Source organism: Podarcis filfolensis (genome assembly GCF_964270895.1).
Source record: "Podarcis filfolensis genome assembly, chromosome: 13".
Classification (NCBI taxonomy): Eukaryota; Metazoa; Chordata; class Lepidosauria; order Squamata; family Lacertidae; genus Podarcis; species Podarcis filfolensis.
The window spans coordinates 18984594-18998156 of record NC_139615.1 but is presented as its reverse complement, the minus strand read 5'-3'; the positions used below and the strand labels follow the sequence as shown (position 1 = coordinate 18998156).

Sequence of the window (13563 nt, the reverse complement as noted above, 5' to 3'; positions counted from 1 at the left end):
ATGGATACAAAAACTTATGGAATGTGCATAAATGGCGAAAAAAAAGAAAAGAAAAGAAATCAAGATAACAAACTTTTTATAAAATAATGGAAATTGTTTATTGAGTATTTACAAAGAAATTGTAAACAGGTAAGAACATTGGTAGGATTATAACCTGCAGTTTCATAAGAGTATATATTTAAAGTAGATGAATGAATGAGTAAATTAAGTTAAATTGGATAAGCAGAAAATATTAAAAAATAAATTTAAAGAACCGCAGAAAGAGGAGGGAGGAAGTCAAGTTTTGAAGTGTTAAAATGATTATAAAATTATTAAAATGTATAAAATTGAAAATCATAAATAAAATAAAAAGGAGTGCCCCCTGGTGGAGAAAATTCCAGCAGTGAGGGGCCACCACTGATAAGGTTCTGCCTCAATATTAGGAGTTTCCAGGTTGTCAGTTTATATGTTGTGGAGGCAGGGTGGCGTTGGGGGAAGAGATGATGGCGTATGATAATGTGTCCCCTTGCAATCTACCTCTGCGGTGTCCTTTTCATCCTGCTCCTCATGGAACTGTGGACTCTACTCTCCAGAAGCAGATGGGGAAGAGTTAAACCTACCAGACAGCTGCGAAAACTCAGTCAGCCATGCAAATACTTCATTTCACCCTGACCTTTGGCCAAACTGTGAAGTACCATGATGTGAGGGCATTTCAAGAGTTTCTGCTGGGGCCCTGCTCTCTCTCTCTCTCCCTGTGTGTGAGTGAAACTTGAGTTAGCATCCCTAACTAAGGAAAGGCAGTGCTAGGGGGAAGTTCTCTGTGCCAAAGTCGGGGGCGTAATGACATATTCAACCGTGAATGCCAAAACCTCTCTCCTTCATCCGCAAAAGGCTACCTAGTTTTAAGTGCTGTTTGTAATGACTATTTCTTTTTCTAATAGGATTGCTTCCCCACCCTTCGTTCTGGTTTTATTGCATTTGTTTTCAGATTGCACGCTTGTTTTTTGCTTTGAAGTGATGTTCGTATTTTGTTGTGAGAACTGTTTTGGTTGAAGGGCGGTGCACCAGCATATAGAATGAAGCAGATCATTTTTTACAAGACTGATTCCTCCCACCCCCACCCAAAACGGCTTCCTTCTCTAGCCCCTCGCTCCCCATCTTTTTGCTGATTTTTCCATCTTTCCGGATCGCTCCAGGCAAAGCCAGTGACGTGAAGATCCTTGAACCCAGTGTGGGAGGTTGGGGGTGGGGTGGGGAGGAAAGGGACCATCGCAAACAGCTGGCACAATGTCTCCCCCACCCCACTGCTAAGGGTCAGGAAGGGGGGTCCTGGCAGCATCAATGCCCTATTCATTCGCCTGGCGTCACTGCAAGGGTGAGAGGTGGGAGGAATGGAATGCGAGGGCCAAAGTGTGCCAGGGAATACAAGAGGTGCCCCTTCGGATCATGAGGCGCAATTGTATTCCCAGCCAGTAGCATATGGGAAGGGAGGTTTTTTGCATCAATAGGCAACTTTGTATGGATTATATCCGGAATATACTGCCACAACCCCCTGCCACTGGTTGTGGCGTTACGCTGGTGGTTCTTCCAGTGGTCGTTGGCGGCAGGGAGGGTGTCTGTGGACACTCGACTGATGACCCATCACTGGAGCACAGCATCATAGCCTGTGTGGATACCCAGAGCTTCCTGAAATGCATCTTAAGTTGGGTCCACCTGCCAGGTAGGAGGAGGAGAAGGAAGTGAAAAACTGGTCGGGTCAAGCTAAGGGTGTGGAGAACAGCAGTTGAGCTTTGGCAAGCAGGAAAGATAGTTTTGGATTTCAGGATGCTAGACAGATTCTCCCCCCCCCTCTCTCTCCCCTCTTGCCTTTCCTCTAAGGAGTTCAGGGTAGTGCATCTGGCTCCCTCAAGGGCCAGCCCTATTGTTAGGCAGAGTCAGACCGCGGTGGTTTTTGCAGGGAAAGCGCTGTGGCAAAAAACAAAAACAACAGTAAGTGCTTGAGCACAGACCTTTTAAGAACGGACCTGTTCCTAGACACACTGTGCGAAAGGAAGTCTGGATGAGCCCTAACACAGCTACCCCATCTGGAAGGTATCTGAGTTGTGTCTGTACTTACGGCTGCTGCAAATTAGGCTTGAAAGTCATGCCTGCTGCAGTTGGCAGAAGTTGGTCAGGGTGTGAATGTGCATTGTTGAGAGAGACGCACGTCTAGTTGTCTAGGATTGGTTCGTTGGCCCAGCAACTCTTCTTGACCCCCTGGGGAAAGATTTGCCAGAAGCAATATAACGAGGCACATCTGCTTATTTTGTGCGAGAGACACCCAGCGCAGGGAACTGAGCTTCCCCTGGCAAAGAATGTGGATTTGCTTTTTCAAGCCCAGGGAATTTGCAGCCTAGAGGCTAACGTGCTTTCCATTGTTGCAGCGGTTTTCTGAACCTCTTCCTTTCTGTAAGCTGAGAACCAGTAAGATCCTGCCTATCCCTGCCCTGGAGAAATCTAATTATAGGCAGCCTTCTATTCTTTTGAATTCACCAAAGTGGGGTATGCTAGGCTTCCTGCTATATCTTTCGGCTAGGAGTATTAGCCTTGGCTATAGACGTTAGTCAGAAGGAGCCACATAGCAGTGGAAGGGACCATGATGTTATACAGGACACTGGTTCAATCCCAGCCATCTCCACTTAAAAGGATCTCTGAATGTTTTGGTAATGGTATGCACAGCAACTGAAAATGTGACTTGAAATGCAGCAGGGAGGGAGGAACGACCTCCCTGTGTTTTCAGCTGCTAACATGTGCATAGCTTTAGTCTCAGAGCAGACCCATTGAAATTAATGGACATGACAAGCCCATGAATTGCAATGGGTGTACTCTGGATTACTTAGTTGACTTAAACCCATAGTTGTAGGGGGGCATAGATGGCTGGCTGAAATCCCACTTACCTAAAGCACTAGATATATACCCCCAGCATGGTTAGAGTGTTGGGCTATGACCTGGGAGACCAGGGTTCGAACGAAGGGACTTTTGGTTACCCGGATTCTGGAGGCGAGGAAGGACTGGTTATCCAGCGCGCACCAGGCAGTTTGCCAGGAGGAATGACCAGTCCTCCATCGATTCCAGGGTCTGGAAATAACTGGAGGTTCAGCGGGGCTAACCAGAGGAAGCAACGCTTGATCAGGCCGGCCTTAAACAACCAGTCAAGAGATCGCGGGATCACCAGGAACAGTGCATGCGGAAGTGAGAATTAAGTAGGAAACACGGGTAGTGGGTTGGGTTCTCTAAACCACAGCAACCAAAATTCTTTAACTCTTCCTTTTCCCTTCAAATCTATACTTTCTACTTTTTCCCTCATCTAACCCTTGAAAAAATTGCCTTCTCCTCCTTTCTGTAACCCTTTGGAGTATGCCCAGGGAAACTTCTTTCATTTCCCTTCTACAGCCTATATGCCGACCTATTCCTTCGGAGTTTTGCCCAGAAAAGGCCGTGCTTTTTCTTCTGTACTGAAAACTATAACTCCCAGGTGCAGCCGCACCTCTGCCATGGTGATCTTTGTTAGAGATGACCTGTGAGCAGAGAATGCAAGGGCACCTAATTCCTTTCCTTCTTTGTCATTTCTGAGTCCCAATCTGGCACTGCGCTACGCAAGCGTCCAGTAGGGAACTCTCAGGTTAGATTGTAAGAGGCAGGAGGTTACTGTGGGCTCCCTGGCTGAGAAATGACCATAGGGGGGGTTTGAGATCGCTGACTGCACTGTTAGCTTAGTAGCCAGGAAAGGCCAACAGCTGTACCAGCCTAGTAAGTCAGGCCAGACGAACGGCGGTGTGTCACAGTACTAATTCTCGGAGTTGTCTAAATTGAGTCTACTGTGGGTTATTTATTGTGTTTCCTGAAAAGTGGGGATAAAACCCCGACTGCAGTATAAAAGTAAAAGCTAGCGCTATTAAAATTCTTAAAATGGGTGCCCCAAAAGAAATGAACCCGCAGACTCCTGATGGGAAAGAAGCCCAGTTGGTGCTTACTTCCCGCCTGGACTCTGACAGTCCCCTTCAATTTGTGTTTAAGAAACTTTTTTCCTGTGTTTAAATTGTACTTAGGTAACATCCAGCAGCTGCTTATCTTAAATGTCCCTTCGTGGTCGCCATCTGTTGTAAATAAAAATATGCCCTTTTCCCTTATGGGGTATCCAAGAGCCCATATAGAGTCCTTACATAGGTTCCCTATTGGTAGGAGAAAATAACAGAGGCCAACCAGAGAATATTGAGAAGCAAAGCAGCTAGTAAGCTTGATCTTTATTGATCTGTTGCAACAGGGTACTCCCCTCACACGCAGGAGAGGAGGAGGACCCCCAAAAATGCTGTGCAAGGGCTTATAAAGACTTTTGAAATTCCCATCCTCTAGATCAAGACCACCCCCAGAAACATTATGCATTCATCACAGAAGGGGTGTAACCTAAGACCACCCCTCAGATAAGGCGGTCTAAAACAACATTTGCATGTTGTTTTTTCCTGTCGCTTTGTTTATTTCCTGTCTGGCAGGTTACTTGATTGGATTTCTTGGGGAGCCTGGGCAGTCTTTTGTAATGATAAGGCTCACACCCTTATTCAAACACAGATTAAGACAGGATTTGTGAAGGAAGAGACAATGGGGAGGCGTTTCCATTTTGACCATGCAGAGAAACATTTGCTCAGTTTAGGAATCAAAATGGTTCCAGGTTGGCTTTCCTGTGCTGATCTATGTACGTGTGGTTATGAACGTTGCCATATATCTAAGACCATAAAATTCCTATCACACCACTCAGCCATGAAGCTCATTGGGTGACCTTGGACCAGTCACTCACTCTCAGCCTAACCTTACATTACAGGCTGGTTGTGAGGATGAAATGTGAGGATGAGTTCTTTGGAAGATAAAGGTGCCATATAAAAATGTAATAAATAATAATAGAAATAAATAACAGAATCAGTAACGCCAATGGACAGGAATGCCAAAAGGGTGTTTTCCGACAGTCACTGTTTCTGGGTGGGATTCAGTCACATACCACCCAATTTAGGTTGCACAATTAAAGTTGATCGGGAGGCCTTGTGCAACAGATTCCCCTCCCTGAAAAACCTTGCTTTTTAATGACAAGGAAAGTGATAGAAAAAGGCAGTGAAAAGTGTGGGGGAACATTTGCTTTGATGCAACAGTCATCTTAACCTCCTTGAAAACAAATGAATGCCCACTGAATAGTCAACATCGTCTAATCTCCCTGCTAACAAGTCGGGATGAATGCTCAGCAAACTAGATGCCTAGAAAGACCATGAAGTTCTAAATGTCTACTGAAGAGGGACTCAGAAATCGCTTCCAGGGGTTAAAAGCCTCCATTATTAAGAAATGCAGGCCTGAGTGTTTAACAACAAAGGGATGATTTAACTGTAGAATTCTGCTGCCAAGAGAAGGGGTGGAATTTCCCATCTCACCAAGTTGACACTCTCTCGAATGAGATGCTTTTGCCAGACACAAGCAGGTGGGCTTGATCCAAAAATAACTAGAGGGAATTTGCTGGCAGGGGTTGAACTGGGGAGCAGGGTTAATGGTTTCAACACTCTATTCTGACTTCAGTTCAAAAAAAGAAATGATGGAAAAGAATCAATGAAGCCTGCAAAATTAACACTGTGTGTGTGTGATATATACTGGAATAAACGGAAAGATTTTAACAGGGGCTGATCGGTGTCTCCTGCTGCTTCTAAGAAAATCCAGTTCTGTGCCCAGGAAACTAAAATTTGATGCTCAGCAACTTTAGTTAGGTGAAGCAAAAGAGCATATGTTACTACACTTATTTTTCACAATGCTGCTTTATTCTATAATTTATAAATGTATTTTGGGTTTTTGTTGTTGCCAAATCTGGAATGGGAGGGCATGAAAGGGATGCAGGTGGGAGAGAGAATGGAGAGAAAGAAAGGGATTTGAAACCATGTTTGTCAGATGGGAACAAATAATGAAAGGAAGAATGGATTTTGCATATCTTGTCAGGAAACACTTTGTTGGGGGGTGGAAATATAGTCTCAAGAGAGAGATAATTTAAAAACATAATATGAGCTTTCTGGATCAACCCCTATGCAGGACCTACTGAGCTGGATAGACCAATGACTCAGCAGAACCCAGTTCCCTGTGTTCCTAAGCTGGTGGGATGTGACCCACAATTGTGTCAAGATCTCACCCAAGTTGCATCACACAGACAGTACAGTGACCATCTTTCTGTGGGAGGAGAAAGAGGCGGGGAAAGAAAGGATGCCTTGAAGGATGGTTTGGTCGAGGTTGTCAAAAGTGGGTTCCATGAGGCTGAGGGGTTAAGTCCAGGGTCCCTGGAGAAGGTTAAAGACCTGGTGCCTTACATTCCCCCAAAGCGCTGGCCCCAAGCTGTGGGATTCTGGTACTGTGAACATCACACGAAGCATTCTTGCAACAAGCCAGCATCCTCTTTTCTTTTCCAGATCAGCATTGGGTCAGCTGAGGACCATGTCGGAAGGGGACCGGCCTACAAGCGGCCTGAGCCAAGCCAGCAGCACAGTCACCATCTCTTCCGTCTCCATGGGAACGAAGGTGAGGAATTGGAAGTGGTCCAAGCCCTCTGGACAGGTGCTGCTGGGCGATAGATAGGCTTCCAGAGATCCTGCTCACCTTGTCCTCCTGAATTAAGCTGGGCTTTGCAGCTTCATTTGCAAGTAACACCTGAATAGTGTTTACCTCAGGAGTTGGTAGCTTGTGCTTTAAAATAAACAAATAACCAAAGCTCTTTTTCAGGAAAAGGAGAATTCTACAATAACCATGTGAACAAGTCCACAACATTTATGAGGCCTCAAAACATTCACACTGGCAGATGTATCCCTGCATACCTATGTGAGGGCTTATCCATATCTCCCACTGCTTTCTCACAGGGAAAACTGCTCTTTAGTGCCCAATCGGAGCAAATGGGGCAGTCTGGTTCTCCTGCAGAGTGCTGTTTTCCATGGGAAAACATCTCAGAGTGTGCTTTCTAGGCTCGGGACAAGTGTGGATGAGCCCTCAGTCATTTGTGGCACATTTGTGACCTGAAAGAAAGGGAGGAGGGGATAATCATTCTCTCGGTTTACAAAGTCTCTCTCTCTCTCTCTCTCTCTCTCTCTCTCTCTTTCTTTCTTTCTTTCTTTCTTTCTTTCTTTCTTTCTTTCTTTCTTTGCTCTGCCTTCACCCTAAAGTCCCAGGACAGGTTACAACAATTAAAACATAATGTTTAAAACAGTTTAAAACAACTTACAATCACAGAAATAAGTCGAGTCCTAAAAATCCCAGGTGTCAAACGCCTGGGTAAAGAGTACAAACCTTTATATGGTGAAGATGCCAGACAGTGCCGGATTTACGTATAAGCTAAACAAGCTATAGCTTAGGGCCCCACTCTCTTGGGGCCCCCTCCAAAATATACTACTTCTTAATTGTATTTCACTATCAATATACTTCTTCTTAATTGTATTTCAGTTCAACAATTACTTTGATAAAATACATATTTTGTTATGTGCAAATGGCTTTAGATACCTATTAGGTCCATAAATTACCATATAGCATATATTCAACACAAAAAACAGTGACAGTTTGTTGTTGACAAAGGACAGCTGGACATATAAAGGGCCACATCACACCTAAATTTGGCCCTTGTCAGACACACCTCTGTGGGGCAGAAGTTTCACAGTTTAGGGATTGCCATAGAGAATCCCCTCTCCTGGGCTATTTCCCCCAGCTTCTGAGGGTGATGGAGCAACAAAAAGTACCCCCACTGCCAATCCTAATACCTGAGGGTGTTTGTAGGCAGTCTTTCAGGTATTTGGGTCCTGAGTCATGTAGGGCTTTAAAACACTAACATGAGAACCAGGAACAAACTCATAACCTGCAATTAGAAGCAGGATACCTGAAATTCACCATGAACTTTTACTAAAACCATAAATCAATATATGGTTAGGGTTGAGAAGACTTGCTTGGGAGATGGTAATTAAATTACCGTATTTTTCGCTCTATAAGACGCACCATACCACAAGACGCACCTAGTTTTTGGAGGAGGAAAACAAGAAAAAAAAAATTCTGAATCTCAGAAGCCAGAACAGCAAGAGGGATCGCTGCGCAGTGAAAGCAGCAACCCCTCTTGCTGTTCTGGCTTCTGTGATAGCTGTGCAACCTGCATTCGCTCCATAAGACGCACACACATTTCCCCTTACTTTTTAGGAGGGAAAAAGTGAGTCTTATAGAGCAAAAAATACGGTAATTTGAATGAGTTGTGAGCAGCAGCTCAGATGTCCACTGCTTATACCATGGGAAGCAGCTTGTTTCACCAACATCAGAATGGTTTCATAGGGATTTGGGATATTTCCATTATTACAGTGATAACATATTACACATTCGAGGAACACGAGGCATTTTTATTCAACTTAATTATATCAAAATTTAAAAGCCACTGTACATTCAAAGAATCCCCAAGTGCTGTACAGAGAGAGAATTATAGAACAATACAGATCCCAGAACTGTATGAAAACATTTTTTAAAAAAACCCCAACAAGGATTAAAAACTGCAGGAATAAGGCAGACCAATCTTGGAAGGCTTGGAAGACAAGAAAAGTTTTCAACAAATGTCAAAAACAATGTTGGAGCTTGCTTCACTCCTAAGGGGAAGCGAATTCCTGAAGTCTGGTGCCACAGTGTTGAAAGCGCAGGCTCAAGTCTCAGCACGCCTTGCCACAGGGGTGTTGGGCATCATCAGCAGATCTAAGTGATTGGAATAGGATGTGTGTGGGGAGAAAGAGAGAGCTTCTCGGACGCCCCGATCCAGAATCATATGAGGCTTCTAAATACCAGCATTGAAACCTTGAATCTAGCTTGGTAGCTAATTGGCTACTGGCACAAGACATAAGCATATGTAGAAAGAGGCAATGTTTACCTTGCTCTTAAACAATAGATTGTCTGAGGCCATATGCACTCTGCCACGATGTATTGGGAATATTCTCTTGATCTGTTTATGTATAAAATATTTTATGTAACAGAGACGTGGGTGGCGCTGTGGTCTAAACCACTGAGTCTAGGGCTTGCCAATCGGAAGGTCAGCAGTTCGAATCCCTGCGACAGGGTGAGCTCCCGTTGCTCGGTCCCTGCTCCTGCCAACCTAGCAGTTCAAAAGCACACCAAAAAGTGCAGGTAGATAAATAGGTACCGCTCCGGTGGGAAGGTAAATGGCGTTTCCATGCGCTGCTCTGGTTTCGCCAGAAGTGGCTTAGTCACGCTAGCCACATGACCCAGAAAAACTGTCTGTGGATAAACGTTGGCTCCCTCAGCCAGTAAAGCGAGATGAGCGCTGCAACCCCAGAGTCGTCCGCGACTGGACTTAACTGTCAGGGGTCCTTTACCTTTCCCTATTTTATGTAACATACATTCAGTGGGGATACTCACTACTGGCAATGAGGCAAATGGATGTTTACAAGTGCTTGCTGCGTAGATTTTGCAGTGTAACTATGTTTGAAGCTGTTTTAAGGGATATAAGAGGGAAGAAAGGAGAGATAGCACATCCTACATTTTTTTCATACTGAAATAGGCTCTAGTCCAGGCATAAAAGGTAAAGGTAAAGGTAAAGGGACCCCTGACCATTAGGTCCAGTCGTGGCCGACTCTGGGGTTGCGGCGCTCATCTCGCTTTACTGGCCGAGGGAGCCGGCATACAGCTTCTGGGTCATGTGGCCAGCATGACTAAGCCGCTTCTGGCGAACCAGAGCAGCACACGGAAATGCCGTTTACCTTCCCGCCAGAGCGGTGCCTATTTATCTACTTGCACTTTGACGTGCTTTCGAACTGCTAGGTTGGGCAGGATCAGAGACCGAGCAACGGGAGCTCACCCCGTCGCGGGGATTCAAACCGCCAACCTTCTGATCAGTAAGTCCTAGGCTCTGTGGTTTAACCCACAGTCCCAAAACATCTGGAGGGCTGAGTTTGCCTATGCCTGCTCTAGTCCAGCACTGTTGAAAGCACTATACCTTTAAAGCACTTTTGAAACATACTCTTTCCCTCAAATAATTCTGGACACTGCAGTTTATCCTTCACAGAGCTAGAGTTCCCTTAACAAGTGACAGTGCCCAGAATTATTTGAGGGAAAGACTGCGTTTCAAAAGTGCTTTGAAGGTATAGTAAGTAGACAGCCAATGACAACAAATCTGTTTGTATTGATGGTGCTACAAGGCTCTTTGCTTTTGCTGTAGTAGACAAATAGCAGCACCCCTCCCAAAAATTGCCAATTCCTAAGTCACACTCATAAATAGTGCCAGTCAGTGGCGTAGCGTGGGGGGTGCCAGGGGTGCCGGCCGCACCGGGCGCAACATCTGGGGGGGGCGCGAGTCCAGAGGGAAGGGACAAGTTCCTTCCTCCGCCGGGCTCCCCACCGCCGCCGCCAGCCTTGCGCCCTAGCGCGCGCCCCCCCCCCACCGCTGCTGCGGCTGCGCTCCACTCACTGCTCGCCTGGCCGGGCACCGGCAGCCTCCGCACCCCGATGCCGACGCCGGCGCCATCCCCTCGGCCCAGCCACAGGCGGCGGCTGCTTCTGCCGACTGGGAGGGAGGAGAGCTCCGAGGGGCCTCGACGCGCCCTGCCCTCCCCAAAACCCTCCGAGAGGAAGCCGGCGGGCGGGCGAGGGTCTCCCGTCGGAAGGGGGCGCCGCTGGCTCCGGCTCTCAGCGCAAGTCTCAGCCGCGGGGGAGGGGGGGCGAGGACGGAGCTCGGCTGGAAGCCCCCGGACTCGGCCGGGAGGAGGAGAGGCGCTCGCCAAGCCCGGATCTGGAGCGCCTCGGAGCGCGGGCTCCACCTACAGCCCAAGGAGAGGAGGGGGCGGGGAGGCGCCCGAGGGGAGGGGGCTTCGGCTGCCTCGGCCCGCGGGGGCTCCGCAAATAATAAATTTAATAAATTCCTGCTGAGCCTTTGGGGGGGTCTTTGGCTCCTTCGCTCGCCCCCAGCCCCAGTGGCGTAGCGTGGGGGGTGCAGGGGGGGCCGGCCGCACCGGCCGCAACATCTGGGGGGGGGGGCGCGCTCGCACTCGAGTGCTAAAATCCACGGGTTAAGGGGCGCAAATTACTTGCCTTGCCCCGGGTGCTGACAACCCACGCTACGCCACTGGTGCCAGTTCCTTTGGCTTATCATCCTTTCACTTGCCACTTTCCTGTGGTAAGAAGTTTTAGGGCTGCAGCGCTTACTCAGGTTTGGTTTCCTTTGGAAGGAGGTCACGGGAGGCCTATTGGCATTGTGTAATATTTGCATTCGAACTGATTTACATAGGTGGAGGCAGGCACAGCTTCAAACACTTGCACTGATAGGCAGCATTACGTCAGATCTCTAGGGAGGCAGCCAGCAACCAGAGATCACTTTTTAGAGCTCCAAACTCAGCTTTTTGTGGCTTTCCCAGTCAAGCTGAAACTGCGGACTTCTCTTCACATAAACGCCTGGATTACATCATCCTTAGTCAATGGGTGACTGGGGGTGGGAGTAGTCTGCCTGGGATGCTTCTTTCTATCTACATTCCCACAACATTCCTGCAACAGGAGACAAGGGGCTAAGTACTTAGTTCCCTATTACAACATATCTCAGGGCTATTGGCCACTCTTTTGTCAGCTTCAGGTATTGTCTCAGGGAAACCTGCCCAATAACCCTATTTACAGAAATCTGATAGGAAACCGGTTGCTTTTTTCAGGTGGGATTTAATCAAATACTGGCAAATTCAATTTGTGCAGCTGAAGTTGATTTGGAGCTTTTGAGCAACAGTATCCACTTGTTCCTAAAATTGGGCCTTTGGTGATAAAGCAGGTCTGGAGGACCTTTGGCCTCCCAGATGTTGCCAGACTACAACTCCCATCAAGTCCAGAGAGTGTGGCCAGTCGCCAGGGATTATGGAAGTTGTAGTCTTAAAACATCTGGCAGACCGAAGGTTCCCCACACTTGTGATACAGGAAAGTGATTCTCACCAGGCTTGTAAATAGCATTAGCCCACATTCTTCCATTTCTTTCCTTACTTATCTCCTCCCCCTGCTTTTTGACCACTGCCAGTTTTGGATTGTAAGCTTCTTCGGAGCAGGGACCACGCATATACTGCCTAGGTAAGGGATTGCAGTTTGTAGGGTAGTTTGTCCACCTTGCTCCCCAGCTTGCATTCACCTCTCACCTGTGGCTCCTAGAAGTTGTCAGCATGTGACAGCAGCCACATATGGTGAAGGGCTTTGATTGGCCAGCTAAACCAGGTGAGGGTAGCCAATGGGTCTTAAATCCTAGATGAGTTGGGGACTTCTGCATACAAAGACAGGCTCCAGCGGATTGAGCGGATGAGACTGTCCAACAGTCAAGAAGACGGTTTCTCCATGTGCTGCAGAGGGAACTGAGGGGCAGATGGGGCTCCTCAGCTTTGGAAGGTAGCCCATCTAGGAGAAGGAAAACTCTGGTCCTAAAACTGCCTTGTGAGATATCTTTGGGAGAAGAGAAGGCTAAGGAGTAAAGCCTAGACAAATCTGGAGTCCCTAAGACAATTGGGTGGCGCCTTGTGTGCCTCCTTCCAGCAACTCCTGCAACCAAGCTGGGACCAAACGTATTGCTCTGCTTTCCTTTGGACCACATCAGTGAGATGGAGAGGGGGGAAGTCTTGTTGTCTGGGCAGCCCAGGACCTCCATGCATGCTGCCCAGGCTTGCGCCCCGTTAGGTAAGGTGAGGCCACGGTTTGACATCACCCCACAGAGGCGCACTCCATTGTTTTGAGACAGACCAATACCAACACTGATGGCATGCTATTAACAACCCAGTATTGCATTTCAACATTTTGTCTTCCGCAGCCACGCTCAGCCCGGCCTGTCCGGAAGGTTCACGCTTTTGGGAAGAGGGCAAACTCCATCAAGAGAGACCCCAACTCGCCTGTCATCATGCGCGGATGGCTTTATAAACAGGTAAAAAAGTGCATGCGAAACGAAGGGGATTCCTTAGCTCAGAAGCAGCCAACGTGGTTCCCTCCAGGTGTTTTCAGCCACATCTCCTCCCATCTGCCCCAGCCAGTGTGGCCATTGGTCAGGAATGAGGGGAGATGTTACTCACATAATACAGATGTTATCACGTTGGCTATGCATTAGCCTGAAGGATGAGTGGCTGAATGCTGGCATGGGAAGACCCAAATAGAGCAAGGGAAGCCAGAGGCTGCTGGTGGCATCATACGCTCAGCATCTGTCATTCTCGGGCAGCTGTTAGAGCTCCAGTGTCGCAGCAGCAGGGGCCACCACAGATGAGACCATGCTCCCCACCACCACTGTCAGCGTTGCCAACACCGCAATAGATCAAGATCTTGCAGAGATTTTGAGATCTCGCCCAGAGTTGTCATGATCTTGCCCCAAATCAATGTTGATGGTGGTGCAGCTCAATAAATAGCCAACGTCGTGTCATCTCCCTGCAAGGAAATCAGGACGGATCTTTGATAGAGAGGTCTTCTGGAAGTAGCCCATGTCCTCTAGGCAGGGGCAGAATGTTTTCCCTCCATTTATGGCAGAAAGCCACATGTGTGACTGTTAGCAGCTTTACTACCAATCCT

General features: G+C 47.5%; 1 protein-coding gene across 5 annotated transcripts in view; it reads left to right on the top strand.

The window, feature by feature from the left end:
* PLEKHA4 (pleckstrin homology domain containing A4) overlaps positions 1–13563 on the top strand; it is a 55791-nt gene that overhangs the window by 21844 nt on the left and 20384 nt on the right. For 3 of the 5 annotated variants that reach the window (XM_083580187.1, XM_083580185.1, XM_083580186.1), the window contains exons 2-3: positions 6444–6552; positions 12821–12931. In XM_083580187.1, the coding sequence (XP_083436313.1) occupies positions 6469–6552; positions 12821–12931 (195 nt within the window). In that variant the 5' untranslated portion in view covers positions 6444–6468. Of the gene's footprint in view, positions 1–1524; positions 1700–6443; positions 6553–12820; positions 12932–13563 lie in introns of those variants that run through there. The other 2 variants (XM_083580188.1, XM_083580184.1) reach the window with 2 other exon arrangements.